The 15,934-nt window shown below is 38.2% G+C and overlaps 2 protein-coding genes across 2 annotated transcripts; one reads left to right on the plus strand and one right to left on the minus strand.

Moving 5' to 3' along the window:
* Window positions 1-9,325: 9,325 nt before the first annotated feature.
* LOC110648883 (pentatricopeptide repeat-containing protein At1g32415, mitochondrial) lies at window positions 9,326-12,808 on the minus strand. The gene has a single exon (XM_021803248.2). It carries the CDS (start codon window positions 12,806-12,808, stop codon window positions 10,571-10,573), a length of 2,238 nt encoding a protein of 745 aa, XP_021658940.2. The 3' UTR covers window positions 9,326-10,570.
* Window positions 12,809-12,971: 163 nt separating this feature from the next.
* Window positions 12,972-14,176, plus strand: LOC110648885 (transcription factor MAMYB). Its single transcript, XM_021803250.2, has one exon. The coding sequence runs from the start codon at window positions 12,972-12,974 to the stop codon at window positions 13,953-13,955; it is 984 nt and encodes a 327-aa protein (XP_021658942.2). The 3' UTR covers window positions 13,956-14,176.
* The last annotated feature ends 1,758 nt before the right edge of the window (window positions 14,177-15,934 follow it).

Genomic DNA, 15,934 nt, shown 5'->3' on the forward strand with positions numbered 1-15,934 from the left:
AAAGAACGAGCTAGTGCACGAAGCATTCCATATTTGTGGGCTCTAAGGACTTTGATAAGGTTGATGTTCGTAGCCTTACCTCTGCTCTGTAAAGAAGTTGTTTCCGTGGCTTCAACCTGTTGCCTCCAAGTAACAAATGAAGTAAACATCAAAGCTACCCTCCTCACTATGAAAATCTATTCTCATGGAAATATTCCTCTTAGAAGGCTAAAGCTTATTCACAGGAGAGAAACAGCAAACACTGATAAATAGTTTTCACTGACAAAGACACATTTTGAGATTGGCTTAAACCACATTATCTAATGCTAGCACAAGATACATGGAAAATCACAAATAGAGAGCTATTTCAATAAAATTGAACAATCAGCAACAGGCCTAATGGTTCTATAAATATGACCAGGCCAGGAAAAGTAAAGATGATAGTGGTAAAGTGGCCAACTCATATTGGTAGAGTAAGGAATATTTTATCAATAGAAAGTTAACTCAAGTAAGAGCAATATAGAAACTGTGATTGATTGTATTAAAGTAATATAAAGGTTTGATAGACTTTCAGCACAATACACCCCTTTGGAAATACAATTCCATTGATGGCTTCCACTATAGAAATAAAAGTCAAGAAAAAGAGATAAAGAAAGATAAAAAATGGCTGGTGACCCAACCCCCAGGATGACTCCTGTGCAGAAACAATTCTGCCCAATTTTTACCCAATTCCTCCACACCTTCTACTCTATTCTTCATTCCTTATATTCTGCTTTGCTCTTATTACTGTAACTGCTTTCAGCTACGTGTCCCTTCCTCCATATTTCTCTCCAACGTCCATTTCCAGCTGTGTAGTACTCTCCTTGTCTATTTGCAGTAGTGTAGTACACTCCTTATCTCTTCCTTCCTTCCTCCTTCTAGTATAAACTTTGAATGGTCTTGGGCCAGAATGAGTAATAGCACCTGGGCCTGCTGAAACAAAAACATCTCTATCAATGCCACCCTGTTGAGAATTAGCCTTGTCCTCAAGGCTGAAATTAGGAAATTGTCCCTTGAAATCAGATTCATCCAACCGGGTTGCTTCATCTACGGATTGTCCTTTCCATTTAACAAGTACTTGTGGCACGATTTGGTGGTTACGAGTGATTTTACGCCTTTGATAAATAAGTTCTGGTTCCACCATAGGTCCTTCTGCTTCCTCTAAATTTGCAGGCAGATCGGTAATAACAGGGTGATCTCCAATGGCTTTCTTAAGTTGAGATATATGAAATACAGGATGGATTTTTGAACAAGTAGGCAGCCTTAGTTTATAAGCAACAGCTCCGATCTTCCCAATTACCTCAAATGGTCCATAATATCGGGCAGCCAACTTTTGGTAAACACGATTGGTTACAAATTGCTATCTATAAGGCCTTAGTTTCAAGAAAACTTTATCTCCAACAGAGAATTGCATATCCCTTCGATGCTTATTAGCATATTTCATCATTAACTGCTGTGCTTTCTGCAAATTAAAGGTGAGCTGCCTTAAAATCTCGTCACGATCCTGCAAATTTTGAACTACTGATTCTACTCTAGTTTCTCCTGGCAGAAACCTTTGTAACACTGGAGGTTGTCGCCCATAAACCAGTTCGAAGGAAGTCTTTCTAGTAGAAACTTGAAATTTGGTATTATACCAATACTCAGCCCAACATAGCCACTTAGACCACTGTTTTGGTTGCTCAGATGAAAAGCAACGAAGGTAGGATTCCAGACAGCGATTCAATACCTCTGTTTGTCCATCCGTTTGTGGATGATACGCTGTACTAAACTTGAGTTGAGTCCCTTGCATTCGAAACAACTCACTCCAGAAATTACAGAGGAAAAGTGGATCTGTGTCACTCACCAAAGTTCTTGGAATTCCATGCAGTTTTACCACCTCTTTAGTAAAAATTTTAGCAACTGACTTTGCAGTGTATGGATGGCGCAAAGGAATAAAATGCCCAAACTTGGAGAGTCTATCCACAACAACTAGTATACAGTCAACACCATATGATTGAGGCAGCCCTGTTATGAAATCCAATGCCACATCTTCCCAAATTTGTTTCGGTATGGGAAGAGGTTGAAGTAATCCCGCTGGAGATTGCGCCTCATATTTGTGTTTTTGAGGCATGCAGCAACATACTTTTGGATTGCTCCCATCATTCCTTTCCAGTAGAAATTCGATGCCATTCGACGATAAGTACGGTAAGCCCCAGAATGACCACCAGAAGGCGTATTATGAAATTCCGAAATTAACTTAGGAATCCATTGAGATTCTGAAGGAATAGCCAACCTGCCCTTAAAATACAATCTATCTTGGATAAGAGAATAATTAGGATGCAACTTAGTTCCACTTTTTAGGTCTGTGATAATGCCTCCTAAGAATACATCAGCTGCCACCTCTTTTGCAATTTCATCCCAATCAGCCCACTGAGGAATAGATATCAATTGCAATTCTACATCCTCCTCCTTGCGTGATAGAGCATCCGCCACCTTATTGCTAGAGCCAGACTTATACTCTACCAAGAAGCGATAACCCATCAACTTAGAAATCCAATATTATTGTGCAGGAGTACTGACCTGTTGGAACAATAGATACTTGAGACTTCTATGATCTGTTCTCACAATGAATTTCTGGCCTATTAAATAAGGCCGCCAATGTTGAATTGCTAGCACCAAGGCCATTAATTCCCTTTCGTATGCTGAACGGGTAATAAACTTATCAGAAATGGCTTTGCTGAAGAAAGCAATAGGCCGATTCTGTTGCATGAGAACTGTTCCCACTCCACTACCTGAGGCATCGCATTCAATAATGAAAGGTAGCGAAAAATTTGGCATGATGAGAACTGGAGAAGAAACCACAGCCCTCTTTAATGCATCAAAAGACTTCTGAGCATCAGAATTCCACTGGAATTGGCCTTGGTTCTCCTTTTTGAGTAATGTCATTAAAGGTTAAGCCAGTTGACCATAGTTCAAAATGAACCTCCTGTAATATCCTGTCAAACCCAAGAATCCTCTCACTGCCTTAACTGTCTTTGGTGCTGGCCATCTCAGTACACTGGATACCTTAGCAGGATCCATCGCCACTCCTTTAACTGAAATTACGTGACCAAGATACTCAACAGAAATCTGCCCCAAGGAACATTTTTTCCGATTTACATGTAAATGGTTCTGACGAAGCAACCCAAGGACTAATCTCAGATGCTCCAGATGTGAATTCCAATCTCGGCTGTAAATAAGAATGTCATCGAAGAACACTAGGACAAATTTTCGTAGATAAACACGAAATATGTCATTCATCACTGCTTGAAAAGTAGCCGGTGCATTCATTAGACTGAATGGCATTACTACAAATTCATAGTGGCCAGAGTGTGTCCGAAAGGCAGTTTTATGGATGTCTGGGGAAGCAACTCTTATCTGGTGATATTCGGATTTCAAATCGAGCTTAGAAAAATAGCAAGCTCCATGTAGTTCATCTAACAGTTCTTGTATCACCGGAATTGGATACTTGTTAGGAATTGTAGATTTATTTAGTTGCCTATAATCCGCGCAAAATCGCCAGTTTCCATCTTTTTTCTTTACTAACAACACCGGACTTGAAAAAGGACTACTACTAGGACGGATCACACCAGCGGAAAGCATTTCTGAAACAAGCTTCTCTATTTCATCTTTTTGCGTATGACCATATCTATAAGGTCGCACCGAAATTGTTCCCACTCCAGGTTATAGTGGAATTTGATGGTCAGCTTGTCGTACTGGTGGCAAGGCTTGTATCTCAGTAAAAACATCATTAAATTCTTGTAAAATATTCTGTAAAGCAACCTTCTGTTCACCATCTAATTCATTCCTAGCTTCTGTAATTTTTGAATTTGATTCCATAGGCCACAACATAGCTGAAACACAACATCATCAGTTTTATGTAAAGAACGCATAGAGACTTGTAACCTATGCAAAGAAGGATCTCCCTGCAACAATATAGTCTGACTATTGGATTGGAATTGCAAAGTCATTTTTCTCCAATTGGCCTGTACATCTCCAAGGGTTTGTAACCAAGCTATTCCCAAAATCAAGTCAACCCCACCCAAAGGAAATACATGACAATCAACACAAATATTGAAATTAATCAAATTTAATTCGACTTGCTTGCACAGACCTGTTGAAGAGATTTTACAACCATCGCCCAATTTAACATTAAAAGTAGGTGTTGCTGAAATAGGTAAATTAAGGAGTTGTACCAGCTGGGTAGATATAAAATTGTGGCTAGCGCCGTTGTCCACCATGACCACTATCGAATGCCCAGCAATACTTCCTTGGAATTTCATGGTTCTCGGTTGTTGTATATGTCACACCTTACCCCTCCGTAAGGCATAACATGATCCCGTAGAATACTTAATGAACTACCGAACTTCATCTACCGATAACTCATTAAGTACCCTACAAGGGATTTTAAAACAATTTCTTACATTTTGGAAGTGGTGAGCATTTTGATAAGAATTAAAAATCATTTATTCAAAGTTTAATTACTAATAAAAATTTTTGTCCATTTAAATTTTGCCGCAAATTTTATAAAAATTTTGACAGAGTTCCCTCTGTATTTTGAGAAACCAGTTCTTCAAATACCTGTAAAAAGCACTTTCAAAAGTTTTCCATAACTCCCAATCTCCAATAAAACTCAAATCAACCCAATTCAAATCACTTCAAAGCAATTTCCACAATTTAATCAAATTTGGTCATCACAAAATTTTTAATACTTCATTAACAAGGCATAAAGCAGAAAATTCATATTTACAAATATTAAATTTACAGAAGCAAACCCAAAATAATATTATTACAATTTATTTACAATTGCTCAATTTACATTGATACTTATGACATTACAGTATTTACATCAAAATAACCACAAGGGTATAAAACAATACCCGTACAAAAGGGATCAAGAAGTTCTTGTCAATCCCGCAGCTCACTCTGCTGCTTTCTCCTTGCTCTTATCTGCGACAGTAAATTAAACTATCGCTGAGTATAAACATACTCAGTGGTGTACAATAAAAATTTAAAATACGATACATAAATCATTTATTGATGAAACATAATTTGAATACTTCACAATCACATTTCACAAATATCAAAGCTCATAACAACTCATTTTGTCAAATAATATATTAAACACAGTTTAGTCAAACAATTTCATAAACACAGTGTTGCCAAAATCATACACAACTTAAGCCATGACACAAAATTTTCGATCAATGCCGCGTTGTACACCACGACAAAGCAATCTACAACCCCATTAATCGAAATCAATGAGGGAGGTGGCTAGCTAGCTAATGAGTACTCATCCGATCTACAACCTCAACTGGCAAGCCAGAGAGGAAGGAAAATAAACGATCTCAACCCCATAAATGGAGGAGAAAATGTGATACTGTCATGCTAAGTGTGAATCCAAAATCAATTTAAAATAATTATTTTCAATAATTTATGATAGATCCCAAACAATTTTCAAAGTCATTTTTATAGTCACAAAGTGGCAACACAATTCATAAATACCACAGCGACTTCATAAAGTATAGCAATTCAAATTTTCAATTGGAAAACAATTACATAAATTTATTGTGCACAAACCTGACTGGAGTCGCCTCTAGGCCTTGACTTAGTCTCTCCGAGCTTCCAAGTCTTTTTCAGCTGAAACACACAATTTCATAGTGTTTCAGTACCATAACTTAACATAAGTCCAAAAATAAATTTAACTTCACTTTAACTAGCTCTATTGCGTTAAATTCGACGTTCTCGAAGTTTTTGTGTTTCGGGTTACTATTCACTACACTATTCAAGTCAAATTATTGACTTTTTAAGGATTAATAGGTATGGGAACTCCAACTTCACCCACATACCACATTTTGGTCACCAAACTTGTTGGTTTTGGTCATTTTTTCAAAGCTTAGGTCATTTTGGCAAAATTGCCAATTTTCGATTTTGGTGCTCCGAAGTTGCACTGTTCCATTGGTCGATCTACTGTTGGAATTTGATAAAACTTCCTTCATAGAAAATGTTCCTTATTGTCTTAAGTGTATTCTCATTTTTGGATCACCTCAATCGGAGTTTTGTAGCTCAAGTTATGGCCAAAATACTATTACTGTTCACGTGCACTGTTCATGCTGAGATTTTGGATTCTGGCAGATTTTGATCCAACTTCGTTCAGTAATTTGATCAAGTTAAGTTCATAATTTGGTCTCACTTTCTTCATATGAAATGTTCTATTATGTCTTATGTTTCCATCGGTTCAAGAACCACCTAAATCAGAGTTTCCTAGAGAGAGTTATAGCCCTTCAAACATTACTGCTCAATGGTAATTCTGCAGAATAGCAGGTACAGTAGTTTAAATTTGCTCAATGATTTTGAAAGGGTTAATGGCATAATTTGGGTTTGTGTTCTTCATGAAAGTTTTAGATCTATATCTTATCTAATTACGGTTAAAATTTCAGGTCAATTTGACCTACCTAGCTCGAGTTATGACCAAATGAACAGTTACTATTCATTTGGTCAGTTTGGTGCAGTGGCAGCCTGCTCTCATTTCACTTTGGTCAATTGTTTTACCAAGTTTTGGTCAGTTTTTTGCCATAGTTCCTTAATGAAAATTGTGCTATTTTATGTCTATTTTCATCCCCAATTGGTGGCATATCAATTGGACTTGTAAAATTCCCGTTTTGGTCCTTCAAAGTAGGTTTGGTCATGCTGCCAGCAGCATGACCATTTGACCTACGAATTTAACTCCCATTCTAATAATTCCCACACATTTCCTTTGGTCATTATTGACCATTTTTCAGTCCATAATTGGTCAAAGATATCATTTATGCATTTCTCCAAAATTTGCCTCTAACCCTAGGCCTCCAAACCCTAATTTCACTACTTTGTTGCAATTAATCACACTTAATGGTTTTAATACTAATCATTCAACTAAGGAAGGTTTCTAAACTCATTCAAATGTATCATATTCATGCAAATCATACTTCTCTCAAGCTACCCAAAAATTCAGTTTGATTCTTCCCCCATATTTGTTTCATTTAGATCAAGTTCTAAGCTCACTTAAATACCTAAACATGCATTTGAAGTAGAAAATTGAAAGTTAGCACACTAACCTTTGCTTTGGATTCTAAATCTTCAATTTTCCTCTCCTTTTCTTCTTTCTTTCTTGTGCTTGAGTTGAGATTGCAAGGTCTAGTGAGGTATTTAAGGGAGTTATGTAGTTTGGGTGAAGGAATTTAAGCTTAGATGTAGGCTTAAATGAAGGATTTTCATGGAGGGTTTATGGGGGAAGGATGGGGCGGCAACCAAGGGAGAAGAAGACCTTTTTCTAATTTTTTTTTTCTTTTGTTTCCTTTAATCTTATCCCTTTTTGAAGACCAAAATTCCCAAATTAATAAAATAATTTAATTAATCTTTTATGACATCATTCATGATGTCATCACCTTTGACTTTTCTAACTTCTTTCTTTTTTTTTTTTCTATTTATTTTTTTCTATTAGTTCTTTAATTTAATTCTCGATCCCGAAATTTCCTTTTCTCCAATTTTATTTGACAGTTAGGTCAGGAGTCAGCTCTCGGGGTCAATTGACCAAATTGCCCATCGCCGGTTCATCCCGGTTTGCAAATAACTCCTTATTTCTTCTGGCTCCCTGACCTAATTATTTGACTGGCTTAACAGCTCTTTTTTGTGATTTTCTCTTTTTCACTGTGTTTATAAGGGTCCTAAGGACCACAGCGTCACTTTTTACGGTTCGAAATTTGAGTTTAAAACGACTTCGTAGTCGTTCCCGAGAAGGTCACCCAACGCTATGACTCTCGGCTCATTTAACTTCTTATGTTTTGTTTTTCTTATTTATACTTAACTAATTGAACATTACTAATTATTTGTGTTTATGGTTTCTCTAGTTGTCTTAAGTATGGTTCTAATCCCTTAATTGTCCGGACCGGCACCGGTCACCGGAACAGTGAAATCTACCAGGCTATGCAACGGGGGTGTTACAGTATACCTCCAACTGAATACAAAGGCAACTCTAGGTGAGAAAAGTGGGCTTCATCTAGCTCCGTTGTAGTACCCATTCCACTAACGTCCTCCATCTCGGCAAATTCCCCTTCTTCCGTTACAAATTCATCTTCTGCACCAATTAAAGCCCTTAATGACTTATTGGGACATTCATGGAGAGGCGAATATGGTAGCTTGCATCTAAAACAGAGCCCTTTTGCTCTAAGCTCTTGGTACTCTTGATGTGAGTATTGTTGAGTGCTTCTGGATTTAGCTTGCGGCGTCATAGATTTTGAAGGAGGCATTGGTAAGGCTAAGGGTTTGTTTGAGGGAGTAATAGACTTGTCAGGTGGTTTATTTGAAACACCATCTTTTCTTGGGTAAAAGAAGGCCCAGAGAAATTTCTTTGAGCAATTGGGCTTGAATACTTCGATCCAGATCCATGAGAAGAAGCTGTCATCCCTGTCCCTTCTCCTTGCATGCTTTTTGCCCTGCCTTTGGAAAAATGCCAGTGTTCCAGTTCCACTTCTCTGGCTAATTTCATTGTGCGGTATAAATCCACTGTATCATAGGACCGTAGCCTCACTCTAATATCCTCTTTTAGTCCACTTAAGAAATATCCCAAACATTGCTTATCTGACATTTCTGGAACTTGAGAAGCTCTAGCTACAAACTCATCTACATATTCAGCAACAGTCCTTATTTGCTTTACAGTAGCTATATGCTCGTATGGGTTTTCAGCAAGATCGTCCCCATAGCGTTGCACTAGTTCTCTTCGTAATTGCTCCCAAGTCAACTGTGGATTGCGTTGTCTCAACCATCTGAGCCAATGTAGCGGTGCGCCTTCCATGCTAACAAGGGCTAACGGTACTTTTAATTCGTTTTGAACACCATGAATCTCGAAATACTGTTCGGTCCTCGCAAGCCATCCTACTGGGTCACTCCCATCAAAAGATGGCATATCCACCTTCTTTGCAACAGTACCAGCATCTTCAAGCAACAAAGTTCTAGCAGTGGGTTTAACAGTAGAAGCGTCTCCTTGTAATGTTGTTTGAGTTGATGGATCTATTGTTTCTCCCACCACAATAGTCGTTTTGTCATTAGCCATTGCTGCTATCATATTTTCCAATCGACTGAATCTCTGTTCTTGGTCTAGGCGCATAGCAGTTATAGCTTCCTCGATGGTACTTACCTTCCTCTCTATTTGTTCCATTCTTCCCTCCATTCTTGTTTTTGGCATATGGATCCAGCAGGTCGAACCACAAATGGTAGAGTAAGGAATATTTTATCAATAGAAAGTTAACTCAAGTAAGAGCAATATAGAAACTGTGATTGATTGTATTAAAGTAATACAAAGGTTTGATAGACTTTCAGCACAATACACCCCTTCGGAAATACAATTCCATTGATGGCTTCCACTATAGAAATAAAAGTCAAGAAAAAGAGATAAAGAAAGATAAAAAAATGGCTGGTGACCCAACCCCCAGGATGACTCCCGTGCAGAAACAATTCTGCCCAATTTTTACCCAATTCCTCCACACCTTCTACTCTATTCTTCATTCCTTATATTCTGCTTTGCTCTTATTACTGTAACTGCTTTCAGCTACGTGTCCCTTCCTCCATATTTCTCTCCAACGTCCATTTCCAGCTGTGTAGTACTCTCCTTGTCTATTTGCAGTAGTGTAGTACACTCCTTATCTCTTCCTTCCTTCCTCCTTCTAGTATAAACTTTGAATGGTCTTGGGCCAGAATGAGTAATAGCACCTGGGCCTGCTGAAACAAAAACATCTCTATCACATATGTAATCCAATTCTCAGTGAAAATGGTGGTATATATGCTACCAGGTTAGACAACTTAACATACATTGGCAAGGTGGATGCCAGTGTTCAATTTTCACTAACGTTAAATCATCTCCCCCAATTGTCAAAAAGTATAATACATTTGCAAAGTATAACCAGATCACCTTTCTCAATTTCTACAAACACACTGCTCTAATGTTTTTTTTTCTCCTTTTGAATTTTTTTTTAATTCTTCAGAATTTCATGTGGAGAATGCAACATCCACTGCTTGACATGTTTCAATATTGCATGAATCATGAGAATCTTGAGAAAAATCCCCAAAAAGAAGTAACTAAACTTTTTCCCCTTTTAATTTCCTGTTTAACAAGCACACTCTTCCAGAAACATTAGAGATCCATCATAAACTGCTGTACATATTGCTTCCAGATCTTCTTTCCTTGTTGGGATTAACACTTCTCAATTTTATACACAAGAAATTATATTCTAGGATTCAAAATCTCTAGTCAGGTTATTGAGATTGTAAATGTACATGGGTCGGCTACTATTATATATATATATAAGCATCCTTCCGAATACAGTGAAAATAAAGGCAACTTGATTCTCCTCCAGTCAACAATGTGTCTGGAAAGTGGAAAGTAAGACTATCCATTCACACAGCTACGTAGCAAAATTCCATTCTCCATGTTGTGGTCCAAACATTGAAAATTTCATACCTTCTATGATCTATCACTAAACTGAAAATTTCTTACCTTCTTCTATGATCCATCACCAAAGTGAAATAAAAATGATAGCATTTCATTCCCCCGGGAGTCTAATTTATCTCCTGAAAGAAACATATTAACTCTTCCATTTTGCACTATCCAACTGCATCCGGGGACCTTCCTCACACCCTTCAAACACATCTCTTTCCTCAAATTTTGTACCTCAATATGTTGGCCACTTGCAGCATAGATATTGGAGAGCAGTACATGGGCAGATGCATTCAGTGGATCCATCTCAAGGAGTCTTGTGGCAGCTCTTTTAGCAATGTCTGCATTTTTCTCACTAAAACGACATACACCAAGCAATGCACCCCAAATAGCCTGATTTCTTTCAACAGGCAGTCCCAAAATGAATTCTTCTGCTTCTTTCACTTTCCCTGCTCGGCCCAAAATATTGATCATACAAATGTAATGTTCCAAACCTGGTTGAATTGCATATACATCACTCATTGCATTATATAATTCCCATCCTTGACTGATGAATCCTGCATGGCCACATGCTGATAGGACACCCAGAAAGGTAATCGAATTTGGATGAGTTCCAGATTCCAGCATGACTTCAAAAACTTTTAGCGCTTCATTTGCAAGTCCGTGATGTGAAAATCCCATGATCATGGAATTCCAAGAAATCAGATCACGAGAAGTCATGTGTGAGAATATTCTATATGCACTATGTATCTCGCCACATTTTGCATACATGGAGATCAGAGAATTATCAAGAATCAAGTCCATGTCAGATAGTGTCTTTATCAGCATACCATGAAATTGCATCCCCTGATCAAGACATGACATTGCACCTGCAGCTCCAAAGAGAATAGCATATGTAGAACTTAGAGGACTAATACCTTGAGTCTGCATCTCTGAGAACAAATAGGTAGCTTCATCAAAAAGCTCATTTTGGACATGCCCTGAAATCATTGCTGTCCATGCAACTGCATCCTTGTCAGGCATGTTACGGAATAGATAGCATGCTTGGGATACATTTCCAGTGCTAAAATATCCATCAACCATTGAAGTCCAAGTGATCTTGTCCCGGACAGGCATGGTATCAAACAAATTTTGAGCCTTTTCCAGTTGGCCAATTCGAATATAACCATTTATCATGCAGTTATAAGACTGGACAATATTATTATTTGAGTTCTTATTAAATATAAAGTGTGCAGAATCCATGAAGCCAAATGAAGAGTACATGTAAGTAAGGCTCTTAGATAACCTGCCATCATAATCATCATGATCTAACCCCTTAATTATCAATTGAGCATGTAACTGCTTGCCAAGACGATGAAATCCAACACCAGCACAAGCATAAGCAAGTGAAATGAAAGTCTCTGCATTTGGTATTATGTGGGTGCTCCTCTTCATCTCAAGAAAAAGCAACAATGCATCTTCATAGAAGCCATTCCATGTGAATCCTCCAATCATAGCTGTCCAAGAAACAACGTTTCTCTTCGGAGTCCTCTGAAACAAAAAATATCCCTCCTCTACTTCACCTGCCCTACAATATCCTGCTATCATGCTTGTCCAAGTAATCACATTCCTATCTTCCATCTCTTCAAATAAGGCCCTTGCTTCCTCTATTCTATCATTCTCCACGTACCCTTCGATCATGGCGTTCCAAGAAACCACATTCTTGACTGGCATCTTATCAAAAACCAACCTTGCATCCTCCAAATCTCCATTTCTGATTAACCCAACAATCATCGCATTCCATGAAACAACATTCCTTTCCGGCATCTCCTCAAACAACCTTCTTGCCTCACAAATCCTTCCTGCATCCGCCAACCCATAAAGCATGGAAGTCCAGGAAACAACATTCCTCTCTGGCATCTCTTCAAACAACCTGCTTGCCTCACTAAGCTTCCCACACCGCAAAAACCCTGACAACATTGCATTATAACTGACAGTATTTCTCTCAGGCATTATTTCAAAGAGCGCTCGAGCTTCATCAATGAAGCCATTTCTCGAGTATTTTGTCAGCAACGAAGTCCAATAAACAATACGGCTATGGGGGCTTCTCTCAGGCATTTTGTTGAGAAGGTTGTTTGCATCTTGAATCCTACACTGGGATAGGCAATGGAGGAGTTGGTACTCATTGATTGTGAACTGAAGGTAATGGGTTTTCGAAAATGTTGTCGGGGAATTGAAAAAGCTAACATGGAGAGAAAAGAAACGAAGGTAAAATGAATTTCTTGGAAGAGAGAATTTAAGGGCTCTGAGACAAAAGGCGGGCATTAACAGGTTTGCAAAAGGAGAAAGTTAAAAGGTTGCTATGAAGTAAAATTTTGTCGAGGGCCGCGTAAGAGTCAAAGCATGTGCCTTTAAAAGGAAAATAACAAAATTTCAGTCACTTTCCTTTCGGGGTCTCTATATCCTCTCCCACTGTGAGCAACCAACCATGGAGTTCCTGGATGAGGACGCAAGACCCAGATTCTTCTTCCAGTCTCGCCCAATTCCTTCTTCACTCACCGATCAGGAAACCCAACAAAACCCCATTAACAAACCCCTTATCTTCATTACAGTTTCCTTCTCTTCCCTTCTATTGCTTCTTTCTGTTCTTTACATCCAAACTGAACCCTTCAAATCTCTCCTCTTTTGGGTCTCCATCTCCTTCATCATTGGTCCTTTTGCCCCGTCTCGAGTCACTGGCGGTGACATTCGCGTCGGTCAAGGCCCAATCGTCGAGCCCCTTGATGAAGAACCTGAAATCGTAACTGAGAAGAGAGCGCCCAAAAAGAGATCGAAAGCGATCAGATCTGAAGAAACTGTTATGGCTCCAATTTCTGCGGTAGAAACGATAAATGGGTCGTCAATTAAGGAAAGAAAGAGAGAAGTTTTGGCAAACAGTGGAAATGGGTTGGTGACGAATGAGGGAGAGAAAGAGTGGAGTGAAGAGGACCTGGAGATATTGAAGAAACAGATGGTGAAGAATCCTGTGGGGAAGCCAAGGAGATGGGAGGTAATTGCACAGGCGTTCAATGGGAAGCATAGAGTGGAGAGCGTGATAAAGAAGGCAAAAGAAATGGGGGAGAGGAAGTTGGAGGATAATGATTCATATGCAAGATTTTTGAAGAACAGGAAACCATTGGACACAAGAGTTCAATCTGAGATTGGTGAAACTAAGAAAGATAATGATGGTGGTGGTGATGAAACTAAGAAAGATGGTGACGGTGACGGTGACGGTGATGATGGTGGAGTGGGGTGGAGTGCAGGGGAGGATATTGCATTGCTAAAAGCTTTAAAAGCATTTCCTAAGGATGTGGCAATGAGGTGGGAGAAGATTGCAGCTGCAGTTCCTGGCAAGTCAAAGGCAGTTTGTATGAAGAGAGTTGCTGATTTGAAAAGGGATTTTCGGAGTTCAAAAGCTGGTGCTGAGAGTTAGATGAAAAGTTGGATATCTTGACTGTTTACAGAATTTTGAATATGAGGTAGCACTGGGGAGGAAATACGTGATTTGATATCTCCTTACTCTTGTTCTTCCCTCATTTTTTTTTATGAGGAAAGTTACTTCAAATACTATTTGATTTTTGTTCCACACATGATGTTTCCTAAATCTGTTGAAACTTGTTATAATAAAACTGAATGCCTATTTGGTTATTGCAATATCTTGGTTGATGAGAGTCATTTGGTTTTCCTCGTCTCTTATGCGTACTAATTATTTTTAGCACACAAACCAGCTTTGCTAGGGCCAGATTCTGTGGTTCTTTTGGCTTCCTTGATGAATATCAGTCAGACTGTTGATCATCTGATCAATTTACTCATTGGTGAAATTAAGTGAATTAATCTTCTTGGTATTGGTTAGGTTGGCTAGCAAAAAATTGCAATCTTATGTTGTTAGGGCAACCATCCTGTACCATATAAAGGATTTTCTACGAATACGCTCACCCTCTTAATCGTTCATCAATTCTCCATACTGCTTCATCTTCTGTTCTGTTAACTGTTGTGCTCCACAGCAAAATTTTATTTATCAGAAGAAAGATAATAGCTTGTTTGCAATTTCTATGGGGAAATTTGCGAGTCTGAATATCAGAATATGGTATTCCAGTAAATGTATTTGCTTTGGTTTAAATATAAATTAACTGCAGCTTTTGATTTTCATATTTAGCTTTCTATTTTGCAATTGCAGTCCATGTAGTCTGCCATATCTTATAAAAACATTCAAAATCCATCATAATGCTTCTTTTTGTGGAAGCTTATGTTGGCTTCATCAAAATCCTGGTGCTCTCTCTCTCTCTCTGCTCCACATGTTAGTCAGGCAACTCACTTGTTCTGTTACAAGCCACTATAACCACAAAGTAGAGTACTGTACTTGAAATCTTTGGTCCAAAAAGGTTGTTTGATTTCTTATTGAACCATGAAAGGGATCCATAGTTGGATGTATCAGCTAATAGATAGAGCCTGATAAACATATAGATGCATTTCAAGGAGAAATTAAAAAAAAAAAAAAAGAGCTTCCATTTTAATTTGAATAATTATGGATTACCCCTTGGTATTGCCATCCTTCGGTACTCACTTTTATAGTTTGCACTGTGTATCAAAACTTGAATACAGGAAGTTAAATTATGTGAAGCTTCCTGCAAATTAGAAAAAAGCAGTTAATTGATTCTGCTAATAGTTATAAAACCCAACAGCTATCTAGATCACAATTAGTACGGGTTGAATTCCCTTTGCTGAGCTTCTTAACCATCCTCCAAGTCTATTTGTTGAATGTTTGGAAAAGATGACTCCAAAGAAAAATGATGCAAAAAGTGGTTTAAGGTTTCTTTATCATCATTGACAATAGCATTCTTCTAAAATAATTTTGTGTCAGGTCATTGAAGGATTGGCAATACGGTTTTCTGCCACTACTTACCATTTGCTTTTTGCAGGGTGGTGGAAGTTAATAATTAGGCATCTAAGGTTGTATTTGAAGATGCATTAAAACTATGGAATAAGGATCCTTTGGAGGAGTTCCTATTGGTTCAGTGGCTTATATGGAGCAGTTCATTGAATTTTTAGGTGATTACATCAGCATGATTAACACGAAATGCTGTCATTGCCTATTATGAGAAATGATAAACTGGTTGAAAACAACACGAAATCATGGGAATATATAAATGCCTATTAAGAGCGTTCTTTTCTGGCCTATCTGCATATTTTCATTTTGGTTTCACTACATTGGTGAAGTCAGTCGGAGAAGGTACAAAGAATTTTTCTTGGAAGATATACGTTAGTTCATTGGGATGATAGTCCTTTATCTGTTCAGATGATGGCTTGTGAGGCATTTAGTTATTATTGAATGTGTTTTGCTTGGTAAAAAGGTGATAGCATTTTACTGCAGAAAGTATTTTATGCAGCATATGTCTAAATAGCTAGGAGACT

The sequence above is a fragment of the Hevea brasiliensis genome, chromosome 15 (genome assembly GCF_030052815.1).
Source record: "Hevea brasiliensis isolate MT/VB/25A 57/8 chromosome 15, ASM3005281v1, whole genome shotgun sequence".
Lineage (NCBI taxonomy): Eukaryota > Viridiplantae > Streptophyta > Magnoliopsida > Malpighiales > Euphorbiaceae > Hevea > Hevea brasiliensis.